This window comes from Drosophila suzukii, chromosome 3, assembly GCF_043229965.1.
Source record: "Drosophila suzukii chromosome 3, CBGP_Dsuzu_IsoJpt1.0, whole genome shotgun sequence".
In the NCBI taxonomy this organism is placed as follows: Eukaryota; Metazoa; Arthropoda; class Insecta; order Diptera; family Drosophilidae; genus Drosophila; species Drosophila suzukii.
Window position 1 is genome coordinate 50,261,189 of NC_092082.1, and position 19,808 is coordinate 50,280,996.

At 40.8% G+C, this 19,808-nt stretch overlaps 1 protein-coding gene across 10 annotated transcripts in view; it reads right to left on the reverse strand.

The window, feature by feature from the left end:
- The window catches only part of Myo81F (Myosin 81F), a 2,624,640-nt gene that overhangs the window by 1,646,215 nt on the left and 958,617 nt on the right, over positions 1 to 19,808 (reverse strand). For all 10 annotated transcript variants that reach the window (XM_070995759.1, XM_070995757.1, XM_070995758.1 and 7 more), the window contains one exon: positions 14,180 to 14,545. In XM_070995759.1, coding sequence (XP_070851860.1) covers positions 14,180 to 14,545 — 366 coding nt within the window. The remainder of the gene's footprint in view (positions 1 to 14,179; positions 14,546 to 19,808) is intronic.

The following is a 19,808-nucleotide window of genomic DNA, read 5'->3' on the forward strand; positions in this document are numbered from 1 at the left end:
TCCGGCGACAAGAAAAATAATAAAAAATTTAATATTTTAATAGTCACCGGGGTTACAGCCTGCTATATATAAAAAGGTATTTACCAAAACGGGATAGAATTACCCTTTTTATAAAAGAGTGTCTACAGCCAATGGATACTTAATAATCAAAATATTCCATTACATGACAATATTTCATACCAAACAAAATTTTTATGATATAGAGGGTTTAAAAGGATTTATTGACATAAGCAATGATACACTGAACTATAATGGTAGAACCGAAAAATTACAACATGAAGAAAAATTAATTTCTTAAGAAATTAACCGGGAATCACTATTACTTTCTTTAAAAAATGTATATAAGAGAGATATTTTAACCAAGAAACTTTTACAAGAAAAAATACAGCTGGCATACACAGAAAAAAAACGAGCCAGGATCAACAATGATATGCGCATGGTAAATTAGTGTTTTTTAGACACATGTCATGTTTACCATTAAATAATGTCAAATTGATACCAAAAAAGGTCAAGTTGTCGATTTCTCTCTTTTCCGAATATTCTTTGACATCGAAAAAGAGAGGACATAGCAATATGGCGACATCAATCAAGTGAGTGGAAGCGAAAAAGATATATTCGAAATTCGAATTGGCCTACTTCGATCATGTTGACTCACTTGCACTTACATACGTTTTAGTGGATTGTTTGAAACTTGAATTTTATCGTGAAGCCGGTCAGACGTACATTGTTCAGGAAAAGGTGAGTAAACTTCCTATATAATGTGTATATGTATAAAGTTTTAAAATAACATAGTAATATAATAAGAAAGAGAAAATAATTCTTTGTACCAAGCTTAGGAATATGTTTAATTTCTCAACTAATGCGACGAAGCTTATTAGGTCGTACTTAACGAATAGGTTTCAAGCAGTCGTCTCTGGAACGCAAGTTTCTTCTCTCCGGAACTTATCCAGGGGAGTGCCACAGGGATCTGTGCTAGGCCCTTTATTGTTTTCTATATATGTCAATGATCTCCCTAATATCCTGTCTGAGTGTGAAGTACATTTATATGCTGATGATGTCCAAATATATGTAGGATCGCCGGTGATGGTTCAAAGATAATCTCAACAATTAAGTTTAATGACTTTATTTAATTGATAGACAATAAGATATTCCGTTTTACATCTTCTTCCTCGGAAAAACAGAAAGCAAAAGCGAGTACTCTATGCGACGATTCTTTTCGTGCGGTATCGAATATAATATTTTAACAGAGTTGCAAGCGATAATTTTACGTTAACAGATTTGAATATACCTTAATGTAAATAAAGTAAAATAAGTTTAGGCAGAGCTGTTGTAGACATGACCACTCCTTGTCTTCTTTTCCTTTCCCACATATATGTTAGAAGACCCGTAACTGAAATACATGACTGTGTCCGTATAAGTAATAAAATGTTGTGGCTAATTGAAAAATGGGCAAAGGAAAATGGCTTGGGTATAAATCCTAAAAAATCGAAGTGCTTGGTAATTGGTAAAAAGCAACTTTCAACACATTCACTTCAAAAATTATATATAAACCATACGCCGATAAGCTATGAAGTGAATGCAGTTAATCTAGGCATAACATTTAAAAATACTTTATCATGGAGCAACCATATAGTCAAAGCGACAGGGCGTACATATGCTCTGCTGAGAAAATTTTCATTCTCCAAATCGTTCTTAACTGAGGAAGTTAGACTATTAATCGCCAAAGTTATCCTCCTGCCCACTCTCTTTTACGGCATAGAAATTTTTGGAAATTGTGATGCGCGGGATTTGCGTACATTAACTGTAGCTTTTAATTCAGTTGTCCGTTATGTGTTTAACTTAAGACGTTTTGACCATGTATCAGAACTGACATATTAAATACTTGACCTTAACTTGACCTCCTGGATCGATCTCAGAATTTTAATCTTCTTTCACAAAATAGTGACGAGTGGAGAACCAAAATATCTTTTCAATAAACTTACCCCAGCCACATCTGTAAGAACCAAAAATTACATATGCCCTCGAATACAAACACTGTGTTCGAGAAGGCAATTTTTCATAAATGGTATCCGGCTATGGAACAATCTACCGCACCAATACAAAACAATTAGGAGGGCAACTCAATTTTACAATAAAGTTAAAGATCTTTTAAAATACCAGTACACATAAGTATAAAAATTAAATAAAACAAAAAAAAAAAACAAAAAAAAAAACCAAACAAAAATAAAACAATAAAAATATATATATTTTAAAAACAATATTAATTGTAACTAAGAAACTACGAAAATTTGATGTTAGTCAATAATAATAATTAAGAGCGAGAGAAATTGTTTTAATAACTTAAAAATAATAATAATATAAAATATCAACTCAATGTGACTAGCGCGATAATTATAAGTGTGCACTTGTAGCGCTAGGATATAAATAAATAAATAAATAAGTGGAAAAAACTAAAACCGTGTGCGATTTTCTTTGTGGCTTTTTTAAATAACTGCCCGACGACAATAAAGGCACGTAACTATGTATGATGAACGTGATTTTTATTGATTTTCATAAAACGTTGCATGTTCTTGAATGTCTTTCACAAATTATTTGTTATTACTCAATTAATTAAGGTTTCAAATTTTAGCAAGCACTTTCAAGCTTATGTGATGGATGCCAAACTGGAATCTTTTAAGATTGTATAAAAACTATAATAATAAGTTAATCACAATAAAGAAATTTTAGTTAATAAGTATATGTACATAAGTACGAAAAAAAGACCCAAAATATCAAAAATAATGTGTAAATAAAAATTACTGTACGCCTATCCCTCGCTTTGCGTCGTTTCGTTTTGCGTTTTTTCGAAGTTGCGTCGCTTCTTAATTAGAACTAATTTTCAATGTGCGTCGTTAGATTTTTGATGTTGCGTTGTTTTGGGATGAAGTCGTTAATATGTTTTTAATTTGTTTTTAATTTGATATTATAATTTGATATTATAATCTCAAAGACAAATTTAAATAAAAAACAAGGAAGAACGCTATAGTCGAGTACCTACACTATCAGATACCCGTTACTCAGCTAAAGGGACAAACGGGAAATGGAGACATGCAAACGAGATTGAAATGCGCCACCTACCCGTGATCTGAATATATGGTTATGTGAGCGGTAGACAGTTTTAAGGGTTATGGGCGTTGAAGTGGGCGTGGCAATTTTTTCTTTGGATCAATCGATAGGTATTGACGAGAATAATACATTTCAGTTAAATCTAGTTAATCTAGCATAAAAATTGTGGTCGCCACAGGTTTGGGCGGTTTGTGGGCGTTATAGTGGGCATGGCATATTCGCGTAACAAACTTGCGGTGCGCTCAAGACTACGGAATCTAAATCTGAAATCCCCATTCTCTATCTTTAATATTTTCCGAGATATCCGCTTTCACATTTACGATTTCTTGAAGTTTGTGGGCGGTTTGTGTGCGTTAAAGTAGGCGTGTCAATCGATAGGTATTGATGAGAACAATTCATTTGAGTTTAAATTTTCATATTAGCATTAAAACTTCAGGTTCCACAGTTTTGTGGGGCTTGTGGGCGTTAGAGATTTCAACATACAAAATAGTAAGAAACCAAGATTCGCTTATAATATATTTTAAGTACCCAATAATAAATAATGTTTGAAGTTTGTATACATCAACGGCAATTGCCCAATATAGTGGAAAACTAATAGTAGACTATAAGACAGCGTTATGCAACGGAATATTTTATAAGATAAATAAACCAATTTCAATAAAAGAGATATTCAATAGTTATTGCAACCTATCTAACGAGAGTTCTATAAAATGGAAAAAAAGCAAACTGTACAAAAATGAAGGGAAAAATCAAAAGCCTTGAAAATTTGGACAATGGCGTCATCCTCCTCTTCAAAGAAAACATTGTAAACGACACTTTAATTAATGGTGCATTTTTGATCTTATTTAATGAAAGCATCGTCATTAATAACATAAAATACATTAATGAAAAGCAAAAAATGTTAGATTAGACCACAGACTACATTTTCTCTAACGATTCCAATCTAAGTTTAGACAACATAAGCATCATAAATAAATTTTTAAAAACCGGAAATACAAAAATATCCCTCGAACTGAGTTGTTAATATTTTTAATTACTTTTTTAACATTATATAAGTCACGCAAAATCAAACAAAATAATATAACAACTTCAAAAAAACCGCACCAAAACAGAAACAGAAATAGAAATTTCAGAATTTAAAACTACAACTGAAACCATTATAGAAAACGCGACCCAAAATAACATTGAAATAACATTTACAGAACTCCTACCTCACGGCCGAAATGTAATAAATCGCGATCCCATACTTAGTCGTCGCCTTTGCTTCCAAATTATCCATGCTGATCACAGCAATCCTACTCGGTTATTAACTTCGGTATCAAGAATTCGGGAAATTAAGAGGACAAGCTTTCAAAAGCTTCGATCCCGAGTTAACAAGGGAAAAGAACCAACTTAAACTTGGGCAGTCGTAAAATTAGCTTAAGATATCACTCCTGAAAAATAATTGTGGAAGTAAAGTTTAAATAAAAGTTTAAAATTGTTTATTAAATTGGTATCCGTTTTTGTAATTTTCATTCCGCCTGCATCTGAATTTCCGGAGTATTTAAATCATCTATTCGCTATACAGTTAGTCTCCACTAAGCTGTCTAATAAAGATCAACTTGTGGTTCTAAGAGATTTTAATATACCTGGATCTTTGTGGTCCCCAAATGAAAAAACGAATGTCTGACTTCCGTTAGCTCATCAGGAGTTCACTAAAGGTTTGCTTTACATATATTTGTCTCAAGTTAACTACATAAGAAACCCTTTAGGCCTTTTACTGGACCAGTGCTTTGTAACTAATCCGGACCGCGTGTTTCTGTCCAAAGTAGCACCTCTTACTCAACCCGAAAATCAGAGAAGTCAAGTAAGCGATTACATTGTTTTCGCAAGGCTGACTATTGGAGACTGAACAGTTTCATATCAGGCTTTGATTAGATCGATCTCTACTCATCCCAAAATATGGATGATGGTACAAATATTTTCAATTTTACAGTCAATTCTTTTTCATTTCTTGTGTTCCGTTTTACATCCGTCAGTCTCCAACATTGCCCCTTGGCTCAGTAAAGAGCTGACACACCTAAGAATAAGAAGTTCAGACTTTACAGGAAATTCAAAGATACTGGCTCCTAATCTATTTTTTCTAGATACTTAAGTGCTAAACTTCTCTAAGTTACAAACCTATTTAAACCGTTGCAAAGTTCAATTCTCTCAAAACCCGAAAAAGTTGTATTATTATGTTAGCACTAAGCGTAAATCCACCAGTTATTCTACCTCGCTGTCTTTTGAAAAAATTACCGCAACAACTGATCAGGCAATAACCGATTTTTTGCCACGTCTTTCAAACGACATATTCTATTTTACCTTTTTCTTTACAGCCCTATTCTTACACTGTGTTCAAGTCGAATTTAATATTCTTAATAAACTGTCTGCTTATTGACCTTCAACCTGTTAAGCCCGTCTATTTGCCTGGTCTCGATGTAATTTCCGAGTGCGTGCTTAGATATTGCGTGGAGCCCGGTGTTCCACAAGGCAGGCACCTGGGACCGCTACTTTTAACTTATTTATAAATAACCTTCCTTCATTTATAACTCATTCTCTCTTCTTCTGAAGTTAAATTATGCCTGCAGTACAGGGATACTTCTTGCCAGTCCAACTTTGAATCCGATTTGAATAATTTTCAAACATGGTTCTCTAAGTGCAAGGTAGTGATTTTTTGTCGTGTTATTCTACCTCGCTGTCTTTTGAAAAAATTACCGCAACAACTGATCAGGCAATAACCGATTTTTTGCCACGTCTTTCAAACGACATATTCTGGTGTAGAATAAAAACGTTTTATTTCCCAATTTGAGTGGACTGTATTTCAATTATTAAACTTTTGTCACATTTTCTTGTGTGTCCGATGCTTTCCGTTGTAGTCTTAACACTAAGTCCTAAAAAATCTCTAAAGTGTGACGCAGCACCAAAATACATTAAAAGGGCAAAAGTTAGTATTTCATATACCAAAGAGAATAAGATTCAAAATTAAATAACGGCTGCAATGCGTTCATCAACATCCCGGGCCGCCCTGAAACAATGTTTCAGAATTAGGCAGTACTGCTAACTTGGTGATGGGCCGGGTCATCTCTCCAGTAGACGTCTTAAGTTTTACAGCGCGTACAAGTCCATCTGGTCCAGGATGAGCTTCCACTACACGGGCTAGTATCCAAGCTGCTGGAGGGAGATTTGAGTCCTTGACGAGGACTACATTATCTACTGCGATGTTGCGTTCCTTGCTGCGCCACTTTTGGCGTTGCTGCAGGGATGTTAAATACTCTTGGTGCCAGCGTTTCCAAAACCCTTGATACATCGATTGCAAGTGCTGCCAATAGTCCAGACGATTGATCGGCAAATTAGTCAGATCTCCCTCTGGAACAGTTGTAAATGGGCGCCCAATTAAAAAGTGGGCCGGAGACAAGTAGGTGAGGTCGGTGTCAGGTGTGTAGCATAGCGGTCGCGAGTTCACCACTGCACTGATCTGAGCAATAAGAGTTTGCATTTGTTCACAGGTTAGAACAGTTTTTCCAACAACTCGACGCAGATGTAGTTTGACGGAACGTACTGATGACTCCCACTTCCCTCCCCAATGTGGCGAATGGGGAGGTATAAAACTCCATTTGATTCCATCATTGGCCAGCGATTGTGTTAGATTGCGTTGATGCTCCTGCGAAGATAGAAGTTGCTGCATCTCATCTAGTGCCCGTTTGGCACCAACAAAATTCGTCCCGTTGTCGCTGAAGATCTGTGAGCATTTTCCTCGAAGGGACATGAAACGCCTAAGACATGCCAGGAATGTGTCTGTGCTGAGATCGGTTGCCAGTTCCAAATGTATGGCGGATGTCACAAGGCAAACAAAGAGGCATATGTAGCCCTTAGTTTTTCGGGGATTGCGCCCTCTCCTTTCCTTAAGTATAAATGGTCCAGCGTAATCACAGCCTGAGTGCTGGAAGGGTAAAGCTTCTGTTATACGGATGCCTGGTAGATCGGCCATGAATTGGTGCTCCGTGAGTTTACGTTGGCGAAAGCATTTGATGCAGTTGTGAACCAGACTTCTTATCAGGTTGCGCGCACCAAAGATCCAGTACTTTTGACGAACAATAACAAAAAGTGCAGAAACTCCTGGATGAAGATTTGTCGTATGCTCGTGTTCCAAAATCATTCTTGTGATGCGGTTCGACTTGGGAAGCAGTATAGGGTGTTTTACATCAGCTGGTAATTGTGAGTTGTCCAGTCGTCCACCAACTCGAAGAAGGCCATCTTTGCAGATAATCGGCGAGAGCTTCACCAACTGGGAGCGGCTGTGAAGGGGCTTGTTTTCCGTTAGTAGTTTTCGGTCTTCCATGAAACATTTCTGAGCCTCTTGCAGGCAACGAATGCGAGCAGCCTGAATCTCCTCAAAGGTGAGCATCTTTCCATTTGCCAGCGTTGCAGAGTTAATGGCCTTGGTCTTTTGGATGAAGCGTAAGACGTAAGCTACAACGCGTACCAGCTTTGTCCAGGACGAGACGCGTTGAGTCAAAGCTTCGATTGGTGACAATGAGCAGGTTTCCTGTGCGGTTAATGCGGTGGTCTTCACTTCCTCTTTTCCATGGTTTTCTAAAAGGGAAGAACAGAACTTTTTAGAGGTCAACTTTACCGCAAGCATTTCTGGATCTTGCAGCCATGAAGGTCCCATCCACCATAGGTCGAAATGGATGAGGTCCGAAGCAAGCATTCCTCGTGTGGCGCAGTCCGCCGGATTCTCCTTTGTGTTTACATGATGCCATGCGTTGCGGGGTAAGGCTTCGAGTATTTCTGAGGTTCTATTGGCTACAAATGTTTTAAGCTTAGATGGTGGATGTGAAAGCCAGGCCAGGACTATGGTTGAGTCACACCATGCATGTACTTCAATGTCCTTGTGTTGTAGCGCAGCCTTGACTGATAAGAAAAGTCGGCTCAGTAGCAAAGCGCCACACAGTTCAAGGCGCGGTAGAGACTGCTGCTTCAGTGGAGCAATTCTGGTTTTTCCTGCTATGAGCGAAACAGATACGGTGCCATCTGATCGCACCACTCTGCTATAGATGACTGCGGAATATGCCTTGATGGATGCATCTGAAAATCCATGCAGTTCGATGTGATCTTCATTGTTTTGAACAAACCGTGGCAGGCGTAGGTCGCGAAGGATGTGTAGGTCGTTACGGCATTTATTCCACCAGTCCGCAATTTTTGGAGGAAGCTCCGTGTCCCAGCCGAGATCGAGCAGCCACAATTCTTGGAACAGAATTTTAAACTGCACTACCACTGGCGACAGAATACCCAGCGGGTCAAAAATGCGTGCCACATCTGACAGCACTTGGCGTTTGGTGTTGTGCGGATTTGTTGTGAGGCAAACTTTGTAGGATAACATATCCTCTTCTGGATCCCAATGAATGCCAAGAACCTTTGCTGTAGAATTGGATCCTTTGCCTTGTACTTCGGTTGTAGCGAGAGATCTGTCAGCGACAAGTGATGAATTGGAAACCCATTTACCAAGTTCCATGCCTGCACATTTCATCAACTGGATCAACTCATTTTGATTGCGAATGAGCTCATCCTCGGTATGTGCTCCGGTCAGTACGTCGTCCACATAAAACTGCTCCTTCAAGATTTTTGCAGCGGTAGGAAAATCGTGTTGATGGTCGTGGGCTAACTGATCCAGGACCCTCACTGCCAAAAATGGTGCGCAGGATGTGCCGTATGTTACCGTGGATAGTTCATAGTGTTTAATAGGAGTCGTTTCATCTTCTCTCCAAACGATTCGCTGAAAGCCACAATGGTTGGCAGCTACCCAGATTTGTCGATACATTTTGACAATATCTGCTGAAAAGACGAACTTGAACATTCTGAAACGCATGCAAATCGAGAAAAGGTTTCGTAGAATGCTGGGTCCAATATGCAGAGCTTCGTTTAAGGACCGTCCATTCGTGTCCTTGAATGAGCCGTCAAATACGACCCGTAATTTTTGGGTAATTACAGGATGATGTGGCAAGTAAAAGCTCGGCTTTTTGTCAATGTCTTCTGGCGATAGTTCTCGCATGTGGCCCAACTGAAGATACTCACGCATAAATTGCACGTACTGTGAATGCAGATTGGGGTCTTTCTTTAGGCGGCGCTCTACACCCCTGAATCTTGTTAGCGCTCCATGTAAAGTATCCGAAAACTGTTCCATGGAGGCTTTGAACGGAAGTTCGACGATGTAACGCCCCTTAGAGTCCCGAGTGTGCGTCTTCACAAAGTGCTGCTCAACTTCATTGTCCTCCGGTTTCCCATGGAATTCCTGGTTGACATCCTCCAGCTCCCAAAAGCGCCGTAGCGAAGCGTCAATGTCAATAGCCGTGTGCATTGTTGTTGTAGATGAACATCCGGTAGTAACGATAGATGTTATGACCCATCCAAATATGGTCGAAATGGCGATGATGTTGCCCTGGTTGTCGAACATCTTTTGACCGGTGAACACGGTCCAAACGTAGTCGCTGCCCAGGAGTATATCAACTGGCGCCAACGATTGATAGTCAGAATCCGCAAGCTCAAAGCCAGCGAATGCCTTGAGTGCTGAGGCGGCGACATCATGTCTTGCCAACGTGGAGGTAATTTTGCTGAGTACGTGAGCACGCACCTTCATTGTGTGATCTGAGATCCTTGACTGCAAGTCCAGTGTGCTGCAGCCTCTAGTTGTCTCAGCCTTGATTGACGAGATTCCGGTCACCAAAATTCGTGACGGTGAGCGTGCCAGTCCGAGCGCCTGTACGCACCGCTCGGAGATGTACGACAGTTCCGAGCCACTGTCCAAAAGCACCCGACAGGTAGTGTGCGATCCTGTTGCGTTTCTTACAAACACTAGAGCTGTTGGCAATGCACTTTTTCGTAGCCCTTGTGGCTGTGTTGCGGTTGTTGAGCCGTTGCAGAAGGATTCAGCTGTGGGAGCCACTTGTGCCCGTGCGATATGGCTGATGGTGACGGTAGCATCTTCGGGAGCGCTTGGGATGTGTCTTTCATCATCTCGTGAGTGTGTCGAAGCGACAGCGGCTTGCGAACCAAGAATATCTGCATGTAGCAGAGAGTGGTGACGATTGTGGCAAAACTTGCATGTGAATTTGGATTCACACTTTCGCGACACATGCCCAGGCTTAAGGCAGTTAAAGCACAGTGATTTTGCCTTAACAAATGTGCGTCTCTGCTCGATTGACAATTCACCAAACTTTGAGCAGGCGTAGATCTTGTGCTCCTTCGAGTTACACTTCACACAAGTGTTTGCTTCCATCGATACTAAGGCGTGTGACGAGCGCTTTGCCTTGCCATGTTGTGGGCCAACCTTGGAGTCAATGTCTGGCTCACTTTTGCTGAGCTCGAATTCCTCGCAACGTCGGTCTAAAAACTTGAGTAGATCGTCCACAGACGGAGATTCCAGTTCCCGGCTTCCTTCGATCCATTTGCGACGGGTTTCAGCATCGATCTTGGCTAGGATGAAGTGTATAATCCAGCAGTCCCTATTAGTTTGCCCTGCTGCATCCAGGCCGCGTACAATTTCGGTGGCTCCGTCCGTCACCTTGCGCAGAACCGTTACATCTGCTCTGGCGGTCGAAGGTAAGTTAACAAATGTCTCTAGCAGAGTGTTAACAATGTGGCGTGGTCTATTGTACCGATCAATTAGGCAAGTCCAAGCAGCCTCGTAAGCTGCATCCGTTATTGGCATATGTCGAATCAAGTCAGCTGCTTCGCCAGTGATGTACGTTTTCAAGTAGTGCAACTTTTGTATTGCTGTCAAATGCTGCTTGCTATGGATCGTACTCTCGAAGATGTTTTTAAAGGCTGGCCACTCCTTGTAGTCGCCAGTGAATAACTTGATGTGGATTTTTGGCAGTTCATTATGCATTACATTTGCTGCCGAGTTTGCCCTTAAAAGCGTTGCTTGTTGCTCAGCCAAACGCTCGTTGAGCTGTTGTTGTTGTTCCAGAAAACGAACTAGGTTTTCGTTTCCCACTCCTGATGCCATTGATGCGGCCTCATCAGGGTTGCCAGATTGTCTGAAGTTATTGCCTTCTCTTTCATTCTCTTGAGATTCTTCACAGGTGCGTATGAGGTTGCGAAATAATGTGCTCGCTTGTAAGTACTTGTCCTCGTACCTTTCGTTGTCGATGGCTGGATCGACGTACCCTTCCTCTTCGTCAAAAAGGACCATTTGGTCGCTGATGGACTCGAATTCCTTCCAGATGATGTTGAGCCTTTCCAATGAAACTTGAATTTCATCAAGCTCCCATTTTGATCCCGCACGTGGATCTTGAGACGCCGTTAGCAAACGCGTAATGCTTGCCTTCGCACGACTTCTAGCTGCCTTCAAAAGTTTAAACTGATCCATGTTAATCAGTAACTTAATTTGGCTAGAAGGACCAAAGATATGGTGCAGAATAAAAACGTTTTATTTCCCAATTTGAGTGGACTGTATTTCAATGATTAAATTTTTGTCACATTTTCTTGTGTGTCCGATGCTTTCCGTTGTAGTCTTAACACTAAGTCCTAAAAAATCTCTAAAGTGTGACGCAGCACCAAAATACATTAAAAGGGCAAAAGTTAGTATTTCATATACCAAAGAGAATAAGATTCAAAATTAAATAACGGCTGCAATGCGTTCATCAACATATTCTATTTTACCTTATTCTTTACAGCCCTATTCTTACACTGTGTTCAAGTCGAATTTAATATTCTTAATAAACTGTCTGCTTATTGACCTTCAACCTGTTAAGCCCGTCTATTTGCCTGGTCTCGATGTAATTTCCGAGTGCGTGCTTAGATATTGCGTGGAGCCCGGTGTTCCACAAGGCAGGCACCTGGGACCGCTACTTTTAACTTATTTATAAATAACCTTCCTTCATTTATAACTCATTCTCCCTTCTTCTGAAGTTAAATTATGCCTGCAGTACAGGGATTTTTCTTGCCAGTCCAACTTTGAATCCGATTTGAATAATTTTCAAACATGGTTCTCTAAGTGCAAGGTAGTGATTTTTTGTCGTGTAAATTCTCAATGTACGCATGTACGCTGAAGGAAATCTCATTGGATAGAATAACACTAGTAAACGATCTTGGTGTTTTATTGAACCCAAGGTGAAAGTTTGCTAATCACACTTCATCCAAATTAAGATTGTCACTGGTAACCTATTTAAGAAAATATATTTTTTATTTATTCAAACTTGGTTCTATACCTTTTATTTTATTTAATTAGTACAAGACACTTTATTTCTTACATTCCAATTCCGATCTCTTTCTTGAACCTCGGCCAGAAGCTTTTCTTTGAGCTTCAAGAACTTATCCTTTGTTTAGAATAAAATCTTGGGATAAAATTATCGCATCCTATTGTGAAATTTAAATATGCTGACCGATGCCATTTGATTTGGTTTGGAACGCAATAGTTTAAGCTTGCTACGCAATTGATTGGGCTTCGAGCGGAAGCTGATGTTTACTTTAAGTTTGGTTTGTTTATTTTGGCTGGGCCAAGAAGACCGGAACCAAAGCCAAAGGCAAGGGCAAAGACAAAGGCAAATGCAAAGGCATAAGCAAAGATCGCTTAGATTGAATTTTGAAAATTGTTTATTAGTTCCATATGTGGCCAGGTTTCACGGGTTGGATAACTTCCATGATGAACAAAGATAGGGGTGCGCTGGGCTTTATTAAAATGTGGTCAAAGGAATTTGATGATTATACCCGTTACTCGTAGAGTAAAAGTGTATACTAGATTCGTCGGAAAGTATGTAACAGGCAGAAGGAAGCGTTTCCGACCCCATAAAGTATATATATTCTTGACCAGGATCACTAGCCGAGTCGATCTAGCCATGTCCGTCTGTCCGTCTGTCTGTCTGTCCGGATGAACGCTGAGATCTCGAAAACTATGGGAGCTAGGCTATTAAGATTTGGCGTGCAGATTCCTGAGCTTCTTACGCAGCGCAAGTTTGTTTCAGCAGAGTGCCACGCCCACTCTAACGCCCACAAACGATGCTAGAATAAAAATTGTAACTGAAATGTATTGTTCTCATCAATACCTATCAATTGACATAAAAAAAAGTTTGCCACTTCCACTTTAACGCCCACAAACCGCAAAATTCTGTGACGCCACAATTTTCATGCTAGATAAAAAATTTTAACTGAAATGTATTGGTTTCGTCAGTTCCTATCGATTGATCCAAAAATAAATTTGGCACGCCCACTCTAAAAAAAAAAAGTTTGCCACACCCACTTTAACGCCCACAAACCGCGAAATTCTGTGACGCCCACAATTTTCATGCTAGATAAAAAATTTTAACTGAAATGTATTGGTCTCGTCAATTCCTATCGATTGATCGCCCACGCCCACTCTAACGCCCATAACGCTTAAGTCTGTATACCGCCGGTAGGTGGCGGTTTGTTTCAGCACAGTGCCACGCCCACTCTAACGCCCACAAACCGCCCAAAACTGTGGCTCCTACAGTTTTGATGCTAGAATAAAAATTTAAACTGAAATGTATTGTTCTCATCAATACCTATCGATTGACCTAAAAAAAAGTTTGCCACGCCCACTTTAACGCCCACAAACCGCGAAAACCTGTGACGCCCACAATTTTTATGCTAGATAAAAAAATTTTAACTGAAATGTATTGTTCTCATCAATACCTATCGATTGACCTAAAAAAAGTTTGCCACGCCCACTTTAACGCCCACAAACCGCGAAGCCTGTGACGCCCACAATTTTTATGCTTTTATCTGAAATGTATTGTTCTCATCAATACCTATCGATTGACCTAAAAAAAAATTTGCCACGCCCACTCTAACGCCCATAACGCTTAAATCTGTATACCGCCGGTAAGTGGCGCATTTGAATCTCGCTTTGCTGCTTGTATATCTCTATTTAGCTGAGTAACGGGTATCTGATAGTCGAGGTACTCGACTATAGCGTTCTTCCTTGTTTTAAAGTTGGTAACTGAGTAACGGATATCTGATAGCCGAGTCACCCAACTATAGCGTTCTCTCTTAAATACAAAATTGATTATAAACGAATTGTCTTTATAGTTACCTGGTAATTTGATAAGTCTTTTACAAACATGTCTTCGCTACAACTCATATGGTGAAACAGAACATCTTGTTGAACATCTCGATTTTTTTCGACAAATCCGTCCGCAACGTAAATTACACTACCAGCATAGTGTCTTATTCCGAACTCGGTTTCCCAATGACGACGATCATTACCTTTAATATAATTTGGATGAAACTCGAACTCAGAGTGCAAATTGATTAGATAAGCTGAATCGGAACCCTTTGGCATATGGCATTGCTCTGTCAATAACTTGAACACACATCGGGGTGGTTTTTCTAATATTTCTAAGCATTGAGAGTTGTCTGTGAAAGCCACGTGATCAAAGGATATTTCTTCTTGCTTGTACTAGAAAGATAGATTAAAATAGTGATTTAAAGTTAGTTTATTTGTTAAAAGTAAAACACAAGGAAATATTGATAAAAGTTTCGACCAATAAACCGTTGAATTGAAAATTGTTTAAACATAAGCAAATGCTGTCTTTTTTTTACTTTTGGTCGGCTGTATTATATTGATTTTAATTGTTTGCTATTCAAGTCAAAAGTATCACTGAACAAGCTCACCCCGGCCTCAGCAATATGTATTACTTTTTTTACTTTGAATGAATACCAATCAATTATTTGGTAATAAACTATTTAGTATCCTGATACTGTTTTAAGAATTTTGGCTAAGTTCCTATAAAAACAATTGAAACAATGTATTTTTTTGTAAAAAAAACTGGTGATATTGATCAAATCGGTGCCTTGCGGAACGACCAAATAGTTTGTTGAAACCGAGCGGGAACGGATCCTGTTAGCACCCCTGGCCAACCAACGAGTATCTGCAACGATCTGCAACACTGTAGCAATGCTGATTAATCTGGCCGAATACCCCGTATAGAAAGCAGTCTAGAGTCTAATAACATCAGTTTACAAAATAAACTTGTCAAAATGCTATACAAGGGCTACCTGGGTTTCTGGAAAAGTAAGGCTCCTTGGTTAAGAAAAGAGCACTTAAAATTGTTTGCATGGTGTAATTTAAGAAGAATAAAACGAGTGCCCTGACTATCAGTTATCCGTTACTCAGCTTAACGGAGCGCAAGAGATTGATTTTTTGAAGGTGACAACGTCGGAAAAACTTTTTATGACAAAAAGAAAAATATGGCTCAAATTCATGTTTCTAAAAATTTTCAAAAAATTTTATAAAATATAAGCATAAATTATTTTTGAAAAATTCTTTTTGCAGTTACTATTATTTTTGTTTGAAGAAACTTTTTGCATCAAAAAATTCAAGTTTTCAAGTCGAGGAAAAAAGTTTAAAAAGTAGATGTTTACACAAATTCGTCCTTTTTATTAAGTACTGAATGGGTTAAGAAATGAATTGTGTCATTCAAGCGGCATTTAAATTACTGTTCGTACCCAAAGGTACTCAACATGACCACACCCAACAAATCAAGCAGTAGCCAAGTTGGGAACAGTACCAGGCGCTCAGTAGCACCCACTGCATATGAGAATTGCTGATCAGCATAATATATGTCTCACTAACTCACCGTCTCACCGACTCAACGGCACACTGACCGGCCAATGCAGTCAGCACATTTTGCAGTGTCAGCCAACTGCGCAAAGTCAACTACGCAAACTGCTACCATAATCATAATTCCCTGATCTACTTTAGATAATAGCTCATTCACTAATCATTACACTAAACTTCCGTGTTCCAAGTAGTATATAAACATGTACCAAATGAAGAATAAATCAGTTATCAACACACCTCTTAACTCCGCGGTTCTACTTCCTACATCTGGGAATAGGGCTCGTAATACACTATCTTAACTAGCAGCTAACCACGTTAGCTCACCCTCAGCGCAGCTCCAGCATCGCCTGTGGTCCGGCATCACAGTAACCATCGTTACCATTGCCGCGACGCGATCGTCCTGCCATCATAGCGTCCCCGTGCCAGCGACAAGTGCTCATTACCCCCTTGTCCCGCGGTGTGACCCGGAAGTGTCTACTTCGGTTAGGCACAAACATTGGTGACCCCGACGTGATCCTTTAACAACAAAGGATCACACTCAAGCAACCCCCTTCCCACTAAAGGACTCACAGCTTTATCCAGCTTCACAGGATACGCTTCTTTTTCCAGCGTCACAGGAACTTCAGCTTAATCCAGCTTCACAGGATACGCTTCGTCTTCCAGCGTCACAGGAACTTCAGCTTAATCCAGCTTCACAGGATTCGCTTCTTCTTCCAGCGTCACAGGAACTTCAGCTTAATCCAGCTTCACAGGATACGCTTCTTCTTCCAGCGTCACAGGAACTTCAGCTTAATCCAGCCTCACAGGATACGCTTCGTCTTCCAGCGTCACAGGAACTTCAGCTTAATCCAGCTTCACAGGATACGCTTCGTTTTCCAGCGTCACAGGAACTTCAGCTTAATCCAGCTTCACAGGATACGCTTCTTCTTCCAGCGTCACAGGAACTTCAGCTTAATCCAGCTTCACAGGATACGCTTCTTCTTCCAGCGTCACAGGAACTTCAGCTTAATCCAGCTTCACAGGATACGCTTCATCTTCCAGCGTCACAGGAACTTCAGCTTAATCCAGCTTCACAGGATTCGCTTCTTCTTCCAGCGTCACGGGAACTTCAGCTTCATCCAGCTTCACAGGATACGCTTCTTCTTCCAGCGTCACAGGAACTTCAGCTTAATCCAGCTTTACAGGATTCGCTTCTTCTTCCAGCGTCACAGGAACTTCAGCTTCATCCAGCTTCACAGGATACGCTTCTTCTTCCAGCGTCACAGGAACTTCATCTTCATCCAGCTTCACAGGGTACTCAGCTTCATCCAGCTTCACAAGATTCTTTGTTTCCAAGACACACAATATGTCTACTTCATTCATTGAGGAAACAAGTCACACAAGAATCGATTTACACAATCGATTACTAGACACCCAAAACGAGCTGAAAGGGAAAATCCAACAGCTCATTAAGAATTATGGCAAGGATTCTGCCGACCGACGCCACCGAGACAGCTATTACTCCAGTAAGCTAAATCAGTTAAACGATCTCTGGCAGCAGTTTTGCGACCTAGATGAAGAAGTCCAGCAAGCGGCATTACCCACTGGAAGTGAGTACTCTTCACGACTAGTAGCACTTAAAGAGCTGGTCGAAAAATATCAGAATATCTTTCTGGACAACATGCCGACTGGAAGCGGGCTTCCGAAGGCCCCCAGACGAACTTCGGCCAACATCAAGCTCACAACAAGAGATCAAGTCAAAGGAGATTCCGCAATTGACACGGTGATCCGACAGTTGCAGAGAAGATGCAACGAATTGGAGTCATCATTAACATTAGCATCGAACGCCCCAACTGTCACCCCAGCCCTACAAAGGCACCTGGATCTCCATTGGGCGTTACTTAGGCAAGCCCACGACGAATTGGATAGCACACCTGGGGCCGCAACTCTGGCAGAAGCAGAGCTAGCCCAATTCCACACATTATACGAGGAATACGAAATGAACCTGCTACGAGAAAACGACGCGCCAATGAGCCTAAACTTGGCACTTCCGCCAATTAGCATTCCGGAGTTCAACGGCGAGTATCTAGATTGGCCACGGTTCCATGATCTCTTTGTGGAATTGGTACATAACAAACCATATTCGGCCAGTCAAAAACTACATATTCTACAGAGTTCGCTTCGTGGTGAAGCGAGGAACGTCTTGACAGACACAGCCTTCTCACAGGGTGGCTATGACGACACCTGGTTGCGCTTGAAGGCCAGGTACCAGAACAGCAAAATATTAGTATTCGCCGCCATAGCTAAAATTATTGACCATAAGCCTATAGACGGCTCCTCGCGCCAACTAAGGGCCTTACATGACACTATAAAAAACTCAATGAGTACTCTTAAAAACCTCGATATCAGCACAAAATCCTGGGATCCAATCCTGTGTTTTCTTATCAGAAAAAAACTAGACCAGCAGTCTTTAGCTGCTCTAGAAAATTCAGCGGATGCACCAACGGAAATTCCAACGTTAAGGAGTGTTCTAACGTTTATTGAACGGCGCGCTTGCATGCTGGAGACGATAAGCGCTCAACCTACAGCAACACTACGCCATCAGTCAGTTCACAACGAAGAGAGCTGTAAGATTTGTCACCTAGGACCACATAATCTTAGAGCATGTAGCCGTTTCCAGGAAATGGACCCCAAAACACGGCGCCAAGCCATTATTCAAATAGGAGCATGCACAAATTGTTTGTCTACAGCTCATATGGTTGAAAACTGTGGATCACCGACCAATTGTCGAGTCTGCCAGCAACGGCATCATTCACTGTTACACAAAGGACCAACTAGCAATCCAGTGGCCGGCGCAGTAACCATTGCAGGCTACGACCACGTAGGAGGATATACTATGCTCGCGACCGCCAAGGTCTCATTACAAGGGCCAAACGGTCAATTACAAACATGTCGCGCCGTAATAGATGGTGGATCACAGGTGAATCTTATCTCAAGGAGAATGGCAGATCTGCTATCTCTTAAGGAAAGGTCACCGATTGAAATATCTGGAATCGGAGGAAAGATATCAACAGCAATTAGATCAACACTAAAGCTCTCATCATGTACATCAGGGTTTGAAAAACTACTAGAGGTATTTATTATGCCCACAGTCATTACAGACCAACCGTCAGTACCGATTACAACCGATCTTAATATTCCCGAGGGACTGCCGTAAGCAGATCCTGACTTTCGGCAACCTGGACCCATTGACCTAACCTTAGGGGCTGAGGTGTATTCTCGTGTAATAACCGGTGAACTTCTTGAACTAGGACCTAATAAACCTTTGGCACAAGGCACTAGGCTTGGTTATGTAATCACAGGTTATCTCAATAAAGAAACCTCATCTGATACGGAAATCAACCCTATTCTGGTAGAAGGCAGAGGTGATTTTGCAGGACCGAACGTTGCTTATGAACCAACGAAAGATAAAAATCCGATGAATATAGAACCGACTTCTCATCAATTCAAAACCTACAAGAAGGCTGACTTTGGTTCACCATTTCTAAACTTAACCAAGAAAGATCTTAGTTTTGTTGCAGAACGTCCACATACCATAGACGTGCCAAATGATCAAGTTCTACGAGGGCACAATTTCAGTCCCCACGGTAATGTCAATTTTATCGCAAAGGGGAGTGTTAAGCAGCATCAAGAAGATGTGAAGGACCTGAATCACAAACATGAACCTCAGTTGAAGGAACGATCCACCTTGGTCAATGATTTGTTAGGTGCTTCCGATACAATTCGGTCAAGGGCTGACCGACATCACGACCTAATTGAGGGTACCCCTCAATGGGGGGGAGAATGTTCGTACCCAAAGGTACTCAACATGACCACACCCAACAAATCAAGCAGTAGCCAAGTTGGGAACAGTACCAGGCGCTCAGTAGCACCCACTGCATATGAGAATTGCTGATCAGCATAATATATGTCTCACTAACTCACCGTCTCACCGACTCAACGGCACACTGACCGGCCAATGCAGTCAGCACATTTTGCAGTGTCAGCCAACTGCGCAAAGTCAACTACGCAAACTGCTACCATAATCATAATTCCCTGATCTACTTTAGATAATAGCTCA